General features: G+C 47.5%; 1 protein-coding gene across 2 annotated transcripts in view; it reads left to right on the forward strand.

The window, feature by feature from the left end:
- Positions 1 to 140: 140 nt before the first annotated feature.
- LOC144511861 (complement component receptor 1-like protein) overlaps positions 141 to 15,757 on the forward strand; it is an 81,493-nt gene continuing 65,876 nt past the window's right edge. Inside the window, exons 1-3 of one of the 2 annotated variants that reach the window (XM_078242258.1) lie at positions 141 to 575; positions 10,197 to 10,388; positions 11,152 to 11,248. In XM_078242258.1, the coding sequence (XP_078098384.1) occupies positions 512 to 575; positions 10,197 to 10,388; positions 11,152 to 11,248 (353 nt within the window). In that variant the 5' untranslated portion in view covers positions 141 to 511. The remainder of the gene's footprint in view (positions 576 to 10,196; positions 10,389 to 11,151; positions 11,249 to 15,757) is intronic. The other variant, XM_078242259.1, reaches the window with a different exon arrangement.

Here is a 15,757-nt window from a genome sequence, read left to right on the forward strand (position 1 = left end):
AGGTACTGCATCGCACAAAACCCAGATTTTGCCGGAAGTGTAGAAAGTCAATATTAAACTGACAAACGACAGCGAAAGCTCGGCTTCATCACGTGGAGATTATTTTGGAAGTGGTGCTTCTTTGTCACTCCTCAGAGCCTGTGAGCCTGCGGTGCGCGATAAACAGACACCCACTTTTTTATCTCTGGCAGCGTGTGTGTAGGAAGAGTTGAAGAAAGAAAAACAGCCGGGATCCTGTTCCGGCAGCTCGTTTGCCGGCAGCGAAGGGAAAGGACTTACTGGCAAACTAGATCCAGATAGAGCAGACCGCAGAGAAGCACCGCCCCGAGAGTGTCTGCACACCGGAATGGACCCGAAGCGCCGGATAAGGGAACACTTCTGACATTAGTGTTCGGAACAAGAGGAGGAGGAACTGGGAATAATGTCCCAGCGCTTTGCCGTAACCAGTTTGTGACACAGGGCAGGATCGGTGCTTCTATTGCCACCCTCCAGTTGGTTAACCAGGGAGAAAATGTGGCCGGTAATTGTCCTGATAGTTGCCGTCTTCGCCAGAACATGTGCCAGTGACAACCCAGGTAAGGGGCAGAATTTACTCAGCTCTCCGCGTTACTGTGCGGCTGTGAACGCGAGGTTACAATCGGACTTTCACCAAGTTGAAACGTTACCTTTTGGCACCCCCAGTGTCATTCTCTCCGAGTAATTTCCCTTTCTGGGCGCAGTGGAAACGCGAAAGGTGCGCCCATCCCCTGGCACAAGTGTCAACTTACACTCGAATTTCCTGTGAATTTTATTAGAATTGACCGCCCCCCCCCCCCCGTGTAAAATTGATCTTTGGGGTGGGTGGGAGGGTAACAACAAGAAATAAAAAAGAACAGTCAAACTCACCCCTATATATTCCTGACTTAAATAGAATAAGAAAGTTTCACACCATCTGAGTTGGGTGGCATGGTGGCACAGTGGTTAGCACTGCTGCTTCACCGTGTGAGGGACCCGGGTTCAATTCCTGGCTCGGGTCACTGTCTGTGTAGAGTCGGCATGTTTTCCTTGTGGCTGCGTGTGTTTCCTCCAGGTACCCTGGTTTCCTCCCACAGGTCCAAAATATGTGCTGGTTAGGTGCATTGGCCATGCTAAATTCTTCCTCAATGCACCCGAACAGGCGCCGGAATGTGGTGACTAGGTGATTTTCACAGTAACTTCATTGCAGCGTTAATGTAAGCCTACTTGTGACTAATAAATTAAACTTTAGTTTCCTCTGGGTGCTCCGGTTTCCTCCCACAGTATGAAAGAAGTGCTGGCTAGGTGTATTGGCCATGCTAAATTCTCCCTCAGTGTGCCTGAACAGGCCCCGGAGTGTGACGACGAGGGGATTTTCACTGTAACGTCATTGCGGTGTTAATGTAAACCTACTTGTGACTAATAAATAAACTTTACTTTACTTTCCTCCGGGTGCTCTGGTTTCCTCCCACAGTATGAAAGAAGTGCTGGTTAGGTGCATTGGCCATGCTAAATTCTCCCTCAGTGTATCTGAACAGGTGCCGGAGTGCGGCAACTAGGGGATTTTCACAGTAACTTCATTGCAGTGTTAATGTAAGTCTACTTGTGACATAAATAAATAAACTTAAATATTAGGTTGCTCCTCAGATTTATGCCATAAACATCCAGCTAAAGAAAGAGGAAATGCAGTGCGCCTCTTCCAGGAACAAATAAATAAACAATATTCGGAAATTCAACTAAGCACCGGAAATTTGGTTTTATTTCCTGCCTGAAAATCCGATCAGATTTGGAAGAGAATCAGCCAGCTCCTGATATCCTTGGGGCAGGAACTCGATTTGTTTTTAGACAGCGGGGTTCATTGGGCCAGAGGGAATGGATGGACCACTGGAAAAGAACGAGGCAATTTGGGCTTGAGGTGCTCACACAGGTAACTCAAACACCCAGTTCTCCCCAATCTGTAACGCCGCTGCATTGATCTGCGCTCCTGTCCTGCTCAAGTTTGGGTGCAAATGTGGAGGAAATTCAACATTTGGTTTTTTTCTGTGAAATTAATTTTTCTAATAATTTTGCAAAGAAAGACACACCAAGATGGAGCATCCTGCCAGTGAATAACGGTAACATTGAAAATGGAAGTTTAACATGGAACAGGTGCTGCAACAACAACCTGCATTTATGTAGCCACTTAACATAGCATCCCCAACAGAATCATAGAATCCCTACAGTGCAGAAGAAGGCCAATTGGTCTGCACTGGCTCATACCCAGACTTACCCCGTGATCACACATATTTACCCCGCTAATCCTCCTCCAGGGAATAAATAACATTGAAAATTTGAGTTTAACACGGAACAGGTGCTGCAACAACAACCTGCATTTATATAGCCACTTAACATAGAATCCCGTACAGAATCATGGAATCCCTACAGTGCAGAAGGACACCATTTGGTCTGCAATGACGCATACCCAGGCTTACCCCATAACCCCACATATTTACCCCGCTAATCTCCCTAACCTGTATAGCCTTGGACCCTAAGGGCAATTTAGCATGGTCAATCCCTCTAACCTACAAGTCTTGGGACACGAAGGGGCATCTGGGATGTCCAGAATTGGACAAAATACTCTATCTTGTGCCAAACTCGTATTTTTTGTAGGTTTAACATAACGTTTCTCCACTGTGTGGTCTGAAGCTTCTAAGGAGAGGCAATCACCCTCGGATTGTCACTCCACTCCTACTTTTTTGCACAATGACTGAGTTTCACAATCCAGGCTTCCAATCCTGGCTTCCTTAGAAATGCAGAGCAGAGTTAAAATCTAACTATTTCCTGGTAAGACAGGGTCATTAGAAGACAAGCCAAGGCCCTTTGTACAGCACTAACTAGAATATTCTGGTAAGAGTTTAAATCTCCCAAAGTTTATGTTAATTGAGCTATTTCCACCTCTGAATGTCACAGTTGAAAATATGATTTTCACATTCTCCCTCGCTCTAATAGTGTTCACCTCTCCTTCCTCTCCTCCTTCACTCACTGACAGTGTTCAGCCCTTCCCTCACCCCTGACTTTGTTCACTCCCTCCCTCACATTCTCCCTCACCCTTGATAGCGTTCACCTCTTCCTCACCTCCTCTCTCATCTCCCGACAGTGTTCACCCCTCTCTCACTCCCTGATAGTGTTCATGCCCTCCCCCACACTCTCCCTCACCCCCTAACAGTTCACCCCCTCACTCATCCCAGACAGGGTTCAATCCCTCCCTCATCTCTTCCCTTACCCCCCAACAGTGTTCACCCTCTCCCTCATCCCCTGACTCACGCTCTGACTCTGTTCACCCCATCCCTCACATTTTCCTTCACACCCTGACAGTGTTCAGCCTCTTCTTCATGGGGAAAATATTGGAGAAAATATTTGAGGAACTGCCATCTGCCTCCTTTAACGTGGCAAGTTTAGTTGCGAGTCAGGTCATTGTTCTGGGTGGGATTTTCCGGCCGCGCTCGTCCCAAAGCCAGAATTTGGAAAGGCATGGGTTAATTAGGGATAGTCAGCATGGCTTTGTCAGAGGGAGGTCATGCCTAACAAATTTGTTGGAATTTTTTGAAACTGTGATCAAGTGTGTGAATGAGGAAGTGCAGTTGATGTAGTTTATATGGATTTTAGCAAAAACTTTTGACAAGGTCCCACATGGGAGACCGATTGAGAAGGTTAATTCAGGGAAACTTGGCGAGACGGATCAGAAATTGGCTTCGTAATAGGACACAAAGGATGGTGGTAGAAGGCTGTTTGATGACTGGAGGCCAGTGTCCAGTGGTGTATCACAGGGTTCAGTGCTGGGACCTTATTGTTTGTTATATACATAAATGATATAGATGATAATGTGGGAGAAATGATAAGCAAGTGTGCAGATGGCACCAAGATTGTTAAGGTGGTTAATAGTGAAGTAGAAGCTCGTAGGTTACCGGAAGATATAGATGGGTTGATCAGATGGGCAAAGCAGCGGCAGATGGTATTTAACCCTAATAAGTGCCAGGTGATGCACTTTGGAAGAAGCAACAAGACAAGGGAGTATTTAATGAATGGCATGACATTAGGATGCTCGGAGGAGCAACTGGATCTTGGGGTACTTATTCACAGATCTCTGAAGGCAGCAGAGCAGGTGAATAGGGTAGTTAAGAAGGCATATGAGGCATTTGCTTTTATCAGGCATAGAGTCTCAGAGCAAGGAGGTAATGTTGGAGCTGTACAGAATGTTGCTTAGGCCACAGCTGGAGTACTGTGTGCAGTTCTGGTCACCTCACTATAGAAAGGATGTGATTGCACTCAAAAGGGTACAGAGGAGATTCACCAGGATGCTGCCTGGGATGGAGCATTTGAGCTATAAGGAGAGAATGGATTATCTTGGATTGTTTTCTGTAGAGCAGAGAGGGCTGAGGGGGGAATATGATTGAGGCGTATAAAATTATGAGGGGTATGGGCAGGGCAAATAGGAAGCAGCTTTTTCCCATGGTGGAGGGGTTAATCACGAGGCATAATTTTAGGATAGGGAGCAAGAGATTCAGAGGGGATTTGAGAAAATATATTTTCACTCAGAGGGTGGCGGGAACCTGGAATGCACTGCCTGGGAAGGTAGTGGAGGCTGAAAACCTTACAACCTTTAAAACATATTTGGGTGAGCACTTGAAACATCATAACATTCAACGATATGGGACAAGTACTGGAAAATGGGATTAGCGTGACTTTAGTGGTAGTTCTAGTCAGTGCAGACTCGATGGGCTGAAGGGCCTATTCTGCGCTCTACGACTCTATGTCTCCCTCACAAAAAAAAGTGTTCACCCCCTCCTTCACCCCCTCCCTTACCCCCTGACACTTCCCTCCCATGCCCCTTCCCTCACCCCCACCCTCACTTTCTCCCTCACCCCCTGACAATGAATCATAAAATCATAGAATCCCTACAGTCCAGAAGGAGGCCATTCAGCCCATTGAGACTGTACCAACCACAATCCCATCTAGGCCCTTTCCCCATGACCTCATGCATTTACCCTAGCTAGTCCCCCTGACACTAAGGGGCAATTTAGCATGGCCAATCCACCTAATCCGCACATCTTTGGACCGTGGGAGGAAACCGGAGCACTCGGAGGAAACCCACGCAGACACAGGGAGAATGTGCAAACTCCACACAGACAGTGACCCAAGTTGGGAATCGAGCCCAGGTCCCTGGCATTGTGCCACCGTGCCGCCCCACCGTGTTCACCCCCTCTCTCACCCCCCGACACTGATCACCACCTCCCTCACCCCCTGATAGTGTTCACCCCCTCACTCACCCAGTTCCTCACACCCTCCCTCCCTCACCCCCTTGACAGTGTTCACTCCCTCCCTCACCCTGACAGTGCTCACACTGTCCCTCACCCACTCCTTCACCCCCTGACAGTGTTCACCTCCTTTTTCAAACCCTCCCCCATACCCCCGACGGTGTCAGCCTCTCTCACCCTGACACTTTTCAGCTTCCCCCACCCCACGAATATGCTCCCCCCCCCCCCCAATCTCATTCTCCAACTGTGTTGAAGGCAGTGAAGGTGGGGAGGGCATTGGGGAGTGGGTGGGTTTTGGGGGTCAACGTTTCTGTGGGTGCTGGAGTGTCTTGACGTTCAGCTGGTTTTGTATCTACAATGAGAAGCTCTGAGTAAATCTGTGTAGAAGCACAGGTAAGCATAATTGGGCGGCACGGTAGCACAGTGGTCAGCACTGCTGCTTTACAGCCCCAGGGACCTGGGTTCGATTCCCGGCTTGGGTCACTGTCTGTGTGGAGTTTGCACATTCTCCTCGTGTCTGCGTGGGTTTCCTCTGAGTGCTTCGGTTTCCTCCCACAGTCCAAAGATGTGCGGGTTGGGTTGATTGGCCATGCTAAAAAATTGCCCCTTAGTGTCCTGAGATGCATAGGTTAGGGGGAATAGCGGGTAAATGTGTAGGGATATGGGTTAGGGCCTGGGTGGGATTGTGGTCGGTGCAGACTCGATGGGCCAAATGGCGTCTTTCTGCACTGTGGGGTTTCTATGATTCTATGAATTCCAGCAGCCCAGGTTTCTGTGCTTCATTGAACAATCTAAACAGGGTGAAAGTGGCAGGAGCCCCTGACATTGGTGACCAGACCTTCAACTGCCTAAATGCCTCTGCCTGCTTAAGATTCTCCTTAAAAACCACTTCTTTGACCAAGATGTTTTTGTCAACGCTCCTTTATTGTTTCCACCTTTAACTCAGCCTTGCTTTTTATTCCGTTGAGATGTTAGTTCTTTTGTTCCCTTTATTTGGCTGGAATCCACTCAGCTGATATTAATTAAGGGATTACCAACATCTAGTTGTATTTAGTTGTTATCAATTTTGCCTTGTTAGATAGTGAGAAAGTGTCGTCAGATCAGTTAGGGTTCAAGCCCCTTTCTGCGACTTTGATTATATAATCCCAGCGGACAGTTTGGTGTGGTTTCTACTTTTGCTCACCAGTCAGTAGAAAGGCTTTCACAGACACAGCTGCTGAAAGGTAATTCATGGCTATTACAATTAATGAAGGTCACAGGAAGTGGAACACTGAGAACCAACATTTTTCCCCTTTGCAATTCCTGCTGATTGGAATGTGCGGGTCTGTTGAGTCAGAGGCAAGATATAAGACAGTGGTCACCTTCCTTTTGGAGTGGTGTTTTTGTGCTTGCAGTTGTGATTATTTTCTCAGAGTAACTCTGTTCCATCCAGACTTCTTCCTGTTCCTGCCTTTTTGCTTTGCTAAAAAAAAACACTGCATTATTAGGAATTGGCTGTGAAAAAAAGAAGTAGGACTGTCTGATAAAATGGATCAAATCTTACATTTTCCCTCCCGGTGAGTTTGGTGGCATGGGGATGAGAGGGGTGGGGGAAGGTGACGGGGAAGGGGGAATGTTGCGGGGTGGGGGGAGGTGATGGGGGAGGGGGGGAGGTGAGGGGGCAGAGGTTGGGGGTGGGGGTGTGTTGTAATCAGGCAGGTTAGTGACAGGTGGAGTTCCTGCCTCCACTCCAATTAAATGCCCTTGGATATAAATTCCTGCTGCCCACCGACAATCGTTGCCTTTAAGAAACAATTTATACCCAATTAAGAGCCTCTTCCCACCTCTGCTAGCATTAATGCAGCAGCAGGCAGGTCTGTCACCCTGCGGACATGCAAACTGTGCAGATTACTTGTGATCTCCTGGGTTTTGGGTCGGGGCGGGAGGTTGGGGGGGGGGGGGGCAGGGTGGGGGTGCGTGTTGCTTGTTCAAAGGCACTTAGTGAGGCATCAGGAATGGAGGGGCCCTCTGAGAGTCACATCCTTACCCTTGCTGCCAGCATGACACGCTGTCCTGCCATACTCACCCCACAATACCTCCTACCATCAACGTCCTCTGGCCTATAGGTTGCTCAACAATCGTCTGCTTCCGGTTACCCTGTCTCCGATCATCTGCCTCCAGTGGCATGGCTGAGCAATTGAGCTCCCGGCCTCTTGGTTGGCTGGACATCTGGGGTCCTGATCCCGAGGAAGGCCTGCCGGTGGCTAGTTAATTGCCTAATTGCCTCGTTATTTGGCATGTCTTCACCAAATGAGGCAACACAAGCCTCTCCAAGACCACCCCCTCTTGCCTCCATAAGATTCTCCCAATATTTATGTTCATAGAATCCCTATAATGGAGAAGGAGGCCATTCGGCCGATGAAATCTGCACCGACTCTCCAAAGAGTATCTTACCTAGGCACACTCCTCAGACTATCCCCGTAACCCCGTGCAGTTACCATGGCTAATCCACCTAACCTTCACATCTTTGCACATTAAGGAAGGGACAATTTAGCATAGCCAATCCACCTAACCTGCACGTCTTTGGACTGTGGGAGGAAACCAGAGCACCCGAAGGAAACCCACACAGTCGTGGGGAGAACGTGCAGACTCTGCACAGACAGTCACCCAAGGCCTGAATCGAACCCGGGTCCCTGGTGCTGTGAGGCAGCAGTGCTAACCACTGTGCCACCGTGCCGCCCTCTGGAATATCACCCGACCTCTCCCCTGTCCCAGTGCATCTGAAATTGCAGAAACCTTCATTCCTGCCATCGTTACCTCCAGACTTGACTATTCCAACACATTCTTGGCTGGACATCCACATTCCCCCCACCTTAAACCTGACACCATCCCAAAAGCTGCTGTCTGTGTATTCACTCAGTGAGACCCATTCCCCTATCATCTCTCTGTTTCCTCGACTACTTGATTTTAAACTTCTCTATCCTGTTTTCAAATCCTCCATGCCCTTGCCCCTCTCGATTTCTGTAATCTCCTCCAGCCCCACAATGCCTGAATGCAATCCAGTGCTAAAAAATAAAATGATCAGTTGACCGAAATACTCATGAATTCAGCATCGACTGTACATGAATGACAAATGAAATCATTTAAAAACATATTTGAAGTAGATTGCATCATGATAGCATGATGCTAAAGTGTGCTGTCCCTGAGGTTCATGTGACAGTGTATAGAAATACATATCTGCAACTCATGTTACAAAGTATCCCGATTTCAACAAGACCATTATGGGAGAGAGCAGGCAAGAACTCATTCTATATTTACTTACGTGCACTTTTTCAATTGGTCTGGCTCAGAATTAACGTGATGGAAGCCTGAAAACAGATCAAATACTCATGTCCTCAGTTGTGCTAAAAAGCAGGAGGGAATAATATTAATTAGAATGGGACATGAGTGTCTCTGACTGGGCCAACATTCATCCCCGAGTCAACCACATTGCTGTGGATCTGGGGGTCACATATAGGCCAGACTAAGTAAGGACGACAGATTTCCTTCCCTAAAGGACATTAGTGAACTGGATGGGTTTTTTTTTTACGACAATCATTTCATCATTAGAATTTTAATTCCAGACTTTTATTGAATTCAAGTTTCACCATCTGCCATGGTGGGATTTGAACTCAGATCCCCAGAGCATTACTCTGGGCCTTTGGTCCAGTGACTATACAACTGCCTCCTCCTGTAATATATTAACATGAGGAATAAGTTTCATTGAAACAGGATACGTATGACCTATGTATGAAATAAACTGGCTGCGTTTGGTCATTCAATGAGAAGTTCTCCAAAGTTGGTTTTGTTCTTTAACACTTAATCATAGAAATCATGGAATCCTTACAGTGCAGAAGGAGGCCATTCAGCCCATCAAGTCTGTATCGACAACAATCCCACCCAGGCCCTATCCCCATATATTGACCCTGCCACTCCCTCTAGCCTAAGCATCCAAGGACACTAAGGGTTAATGGCCAATCAACCTAACTCGCACACCTTTGGACTGTGGGAGGAAACCGGAGCACCTGGAGGAAACCCACGCAGACAGTGACCCAAGCTGGGAATTGAACCCGGGTCCTTAGAGTTGTGAGGCAGCAGTGCTAACCACTGTGCCACCGTGCCGCCCTAACCACTCTGCCTCCGTGCCATCCTAACCACTGTGCCTCCGTGCCGCCCTAACCACTGTGCCTCTGTGCCACCCTAACCACTGTGCCTCCGTGCTGTAATTCAGCCATACACTCTAAAATGAATAGGTGCCTAATTGTTTAGACCGACTTTTCTTTTAGACTTGTGCCATGAAAATTAGTGTTTTGATAATTATTTGTTAGTTTCTTCAGTCCGTTGCCAACATTGCTTCATGTTGCAGCCTGTTTTTTAATACATTTATCCAGGGGATATAAATGTTACTGGTAAAGCCAGCACTGACTGTCCATCTCTGATTGCCTTTGAGAAGATAGTGGTGACAACCAAGTGGCTTATTAGGCAACTTAAGGAGACAATTACAAGCCAACCTCAATGTTGTGGTCAGAAGCCACATGTAGGCCAGGCCAGGCCAGGATAGAGGTTTCCTGTCCTGAAGAACCTTTGTCAACTATTTGGACTTTTCCTGACAATCAGTGGTTTCGCCATCGACATCAGTGGTACGAGTCTTTATTCCGGACAAATTTAATGAACTGAATTTAAATTCCTCAACCTGCCTGATAAGATTTGAGCTTGTGTCTCTGGTTCTTTAGTCCAGACCTCTGCATAATCACTATGTCATTGTATTTGTTGACATGTAGAAGTTGCATTTGTTATAGTTCATGTATATTTGTTGCACAATAAAATATAAAAGTGTTCAACCATTTAATATACACAATTATTTTACAATTTTTACTGTACTCTTTACAGGTCAATGCCCCATTCCTCCGACTGTGACATTTGCTGACAGAAAGAATGAGTTTGGCATTCAGCAAGAATTCTTTGTGGGCCGAAGTGTTCAGTACGAATGTTTGACAGGTTATATTTGGAACAACATCACATCAGATTTTGTCATTTGTCAAGCCAATTTAACTTGGTCAGAGCCATTAATAAGTTGTGCACGTAAGTATACATGTATCAAAATATTGTCTTACGATTTCTCTTTAGAAGTTTGCTTATTCTAAAGAGAAGAAAACTTTTTTCATTCAGTGGATGGGGTATTGCTAGCTAGGTCAACATTTATTGCCCATCCCTAATTGCCTTAGAACTGAATGGCTTGCTAGGCTATTTCAGAATAAATCACATTGCTGTGGATCTGGAGTTACATGTAGGCCAGACCAGACAAGGACGGCAGATTTCTTTCCCTAAAGGACATTAGTGAACCAGCTGTGTTTTTATGACAATGATTTTATGGTCGTCATTAGACTTTTAATTCCAGGTTTTTATTGAGTTCAAATTTCAACATCTGTCGTGTGGGATTCAAGCCCAGATCGCTAGAGCATTACCCTGGGTCTCTGGATTAACTAATCCAGTGACAATACCACTATGCCCCTGCCTCCTGATTTGAAGCATTTCTACACATCCTGAGGTCAGGTAAACTGCCTTAATAATGCAAGCTTTTTCTTCTTGAAGGATGGTGTGGATTAACATAGACAGATACAAAAACGAGCCATAATTATTCAGTCAATACATGTAAAATTCGCTCAACTTATGACATTCAATTATTGCGTCTAGCTTTAGAAGCTTCTCTTTATATTATAAATTAAAATTTCAAGTTCTGCAAGAACATGGGTTTGACTACTGGTGAAAAGTAATTCATAACATTGAGATTACTGTCAATATTGAAATCACGTTTAAAAGATCTCTTTGTCTGCATTTTGCACAGCTATAGACTGCAAAGAACCAAAAGATATACAGAATGGTTACTACACCACTACAGGGAAAACATATGGAAAAATGACAACTTACTACTGCAATAAAGGGTAAGAATTAATTCACAGCATCACAGATTCATGCAAGTGATCAGTGGCACAGTGGTTAGCACTGCAGCCTCACAGTTCCAGGGATGCGGGTTCAATTCCAGCCTTGGGTGACTGTCTGTGTGGAGTTTGCACATTCTCCCCGTGTCAGCGTGGGTTTCCTCTGGGTGCTCCAGTTTCCTCCCACAGTCTGAAAGACATACTCGTTAGGTACATTGGCCATGCTAAATTCGCCCTCAGTGCACCCTATCAGACGCCAGAGTGTGGCGACTCAGGGATTTTCACAGTAACTTCATTGCAGTGTTAATGTAATCTTAGTTGTGACACTGATAAATCAACTTAAACATGGCCACATTGTAATTGACATATTGGGATTACTGAGGTCATATAAAATGGCAAACTCAAAGTGATGGAAATTAATTTGAATAGGCATGTTGTGATAGAATATAGAACAACAGATGTGTCATGGGGATACAGTAGGGGGATAAGACTGGTTAGATTATTCCACAAAGAGCTGGCAGGAACTCATTGGGCCCAATGGCCTCCTCCTGTCCGTAATGATGCTGAGATTAGGAGATTATCAGGCTGATGTGAGTCTCGCCCACTGGTCAGAGAACCAGTGGGGAACCTCCCTCAGTTCCAAGGGCCCAATGGAATCAAGGGCCCTTCAGGCACCCTTGGGGCCACTGGCAGGCCTGTTGAAATCCCTGGCAGTGGAAGTTCTGCCAGCCATGAGAAGCTCAGTAAGTTCAGGACTCAGGGATAGGAACCCTTGGCAGATGATGGAGGCAGTTTGCCCTGATTAATGAGGGGAAGCAAGTGAAGCAGTAGCTGAATAATGGTCTCAATCTTCGTGACAAAAAGGTCCGTGAACGTTTCGCATTTGTTGTTGGGGGGAAAAGGTAGGGATATTTACATGGAGGCAGAAACAAAGGGAGGGTAGGAGGACAGTGCACTCAAAGGAGAGTGCAGCCAATCAGAGGCTGGCAGCACCTCTTGCCACCAGTGCATACGACCTTGGGCCAAAGGTGAATGAGGGTGGGATGGGAGTTGTGGGAAGCGGGTCACAGGGAGGGTCTTTCAGCGGCCTCCCCTCTGCCTGATGTCCCCTCTGCCTGATGTCCTGTCCATCAATTGGGCACTGAGTACCTGATTATAAGACAGCCCCCAAATACACCACCTTCCGCCCTACCGCCACCCCCCAGAAGGCCACTGATGAACACGAGTTGCTGGGTGGTCTTCTGAGAGCATGGGAAAACTATGCTGATCCCACTTAATCCATCAGCCACACTACAATTTGGTGGGTTCAGCGATAATGGGTGTTAAGTGGCTCATGGAATAACAGAATAGAATCATAGAATCCCTAGGATCCCACAATGCATTAGTTTGCAAAGTATGGCAAGTCAGAGAAAACATACAATACATAACAGGTGTAGTCGTACAAGAAACACAAAGATAGTAGAATCCTTACAGTGCAGAAGGAAGCCATTCAACCCATCGAGTCTGCACTGACAACAATCCCACCCAGGCCCTACCCCGTAACCCCATGTATTTATCCTGCTAATCTCCCTGACACTTGGGACGATGCTCCCAAAAAAGTTCTAAGTGCTGAATTCGCATGGAAAAATGGTGCAAATCACAACTGCTTTTTCAGCGGGAGTTCAAACTCAAATCTCCCACACTCCGTGCATTGCAGAGGTCACAGTCGTGAATATCATTAAAAACGTGGGGGGGGGGGGTGGGGCATATTCATGCTGGAGTCTGACAGTTCTGGAACTCTGCGCATGTGCAGTGACCCCAAGCTGTCAGCCTACAGTTTGCTGGCCAGCTCGATCGCTGGCCAGCCTGGAGCCCCCGCTGTGCTGCCCCTCCAGCCTCCCCAACAACCCCACCATGGCCCGATCGTGGCCCCCCACAAGCGTTCCTGGACCGACCCGACCTCCCCCATCCCAGCGCACCCAGATCACCAGCCCCCCACTCCGCCGCCCCCACCCCCCCCCCCCCCCCGCCCCCAGCAATGACAATCCCCCACCCCAGCAGACCCCTCCCACGGGAGGCAGACCACACCGGCAGACCACCCACCCCTCAGGCCGATCACTGGCCTCTCTCCAGTCCCTACTGGATCCCAATGCAGAGGGGCACCCCACCCAGACCGATCGCCCCCTAGCCCCTGTTCCCAGCTGGCCCCATTCCCTGCTCCACCCCCTTGACCTTGCCCCCTAAGACTTGCCCCCCTTGGCACCACCCCCTAAGCACCACCCCCTAGGCCCTGCCCTCAATAGGCCCTGCCCCCCTTGGCACTGCCCCTTTCCCGGTTGGCAGTGCCAAGGTGCCCCCGGGCATGGACAGGTGTGCATTGCAATAGTCAAGTCTAGACTAACAAAGGCATCAATGAGAATTTCAGTAGCAGATGAACTGAAGCATGGTTGAATTAGGGATGTTATGGAGGGAAAATAATTGGTCTTAGTAAAGGTAAAGATATGTGGTTGGAGCCTTATCTCAGGGTCAAATCTGTCAACAAATTTGCAAACAGTTTAGGTTAGTCTCAGACAGTAGCTAGGAAGAGGAATGCAGTCAATGGTTAAGAAATGGGGTTTGTGGTGAGGACCAAAGGCAATGGGGGCAATTCTGCGACCTCGCCACGTCGCGCCGAACCCAAAACATATTGTGCCTATCGAGTCTAAAAATCGGTTTTGTACCTGGTGCCGAACAGTTTGCGATTGTCCTGCCCTTTTTCACTGGCATGAACCGAATCACACCAAGAAAGGGCGCAAGGTCAATTAGCATGAGATTGACTGAATTTCAAATTCACCAGTGAGTTCGACAGGCAATCCCAACCCCTCCCGGAATGCTCCCATCTCTCCAGTGAGAAGTCATGCTAGTGCAAATCACTGGTCTTCACTAGTAGAGACTTAGTTTGATGGCCATGTCTGGGAGCTCAGAGGCCATGGAGCCCCCAGATGGCTTGGAGCATGGCTGGGCAGTGCCAATCGGGCAATGCCCACCTGGCAGTGCCCACCAAGCACTCTGGCCGTGGCCATCAGGCACCCCAGCAGAGCCAGTTGGGCACCTTGGCAGTACCAGCTGGGCACTGACAGTGTGCCAGGGGCAGCACTAAGGAGGTGGTGCTGGGGTGGGGTCTAAAACGGGTGGCTATGCAAGGGGGCTATGATGGCGGGGGGGGGGAGGGGGGGGCCTGCAGAGTGGGTTATGTTTGGGGTCCTGATGGGGCGGCATGTCAGGCGTCATGATGGGAAGGCATGTGGGGGGTCAGACAGGGGACCCATTGGGAGAGCCCCAATGCTGGCGACCTGTATCTAAATCATTGCTTCACCCTCAGATTGTCAAAGTTGAGGTTTTGCTTATGGATGCTTTTACCAAAGGATGGCAACGAAATGAGAAATTGAAGGGGGCGATGAATAGATTATTGTGAGATAGCAGAGATAATTGTTTTTTTTAGAATCTACATGGAAGGAGGCCATTTGGCCCATCGAGCCTGCACCGACAACAATCCCACCCAGGTCCCATCCCCGCAACCCCATGCATTTACCTTGCTAATCCCCCTAACACTAAGGGGCAATTTAGCATAGCCAATCAACCTAACCCGCACATCTTTGGACTGTGGGAGGAAACCGGAGCACCCAGAGGAAACCCACACAGACACGGGAAGAATGTGCAAACTCCATACACACAGTCATCGGAGGCCGGAATTGAACCCGGGTCCATGGCATTGTGAGGCAGCCGTGCTAACCACTGTGTCACTGTGCCATGTTCATATGTACCTGGTCATCCTCCCATTTTCAACCCTCCATTAACCAAATCTTATCTAAAAATCTATTGCCAATGTCTTAACGTATACCAATCCCTGTCACCTATCACCCCTGTTGACTTCCATCAGCTTCTGATTAAGCAACACCACCATTTTAAGATCCTTATCCTTTCTGTTAGGTGGCTTAACAGCAGATTTAATTTAATAATAGTTTTATAACGCAGCTCGGGGTCATTTACTGTTAAAGGAGGTTCATAAATGCAGGCTGAAACTTCTGTTCAGAGTTGATTTGCTTTTTGTGATGGATTTAATGGTAGTCCAGCTTAGCATTGAATCTAGATGCTCTGAGTTCAAAAACAAACCTGAAGCCTCATATTTTAAAATTCATTCATGGGATGTGAGCATCGCTGGCTGGGCCAGCAGTTTTTACCCTTGAATTGAGTGGCTTGCTAGGCCATTTCAACAATGTTGCTGTGGATCTGGAGTCACATGTAGGCCAGACTTGAGGGTAATAGTGAATCAGTGGATTTTTACAGCAATAGTTATTCCAGATTCATATTGAATTCATCTTTCACCATCTGCCTTGGTGGGATTTGAACATAGCTCCCCAGCACGTTCCCCTGGGACGCTGTGTTACTGGTCCAATGACAGTACCACTACGTCACTGTCTCCTCATGCCCCAACCAGATTACCGAATAATCTATAAATCATAGCTGAGAATGGATTCTACATTAATCTTTTCG

Source organism: Mustelus asterias, chromosome 25, assembly GCF_964213995.1.
Source record: "Mustelus asterias chromosome 25, sMusAst1.hap1.1, whole genome shotgun sequence".
NCBI lineage: Eukaryota > Metazoa > Chordata > Chondrichthyes > Carcharhiniformes > Triakidae > Mustelus > Mustelus asterias.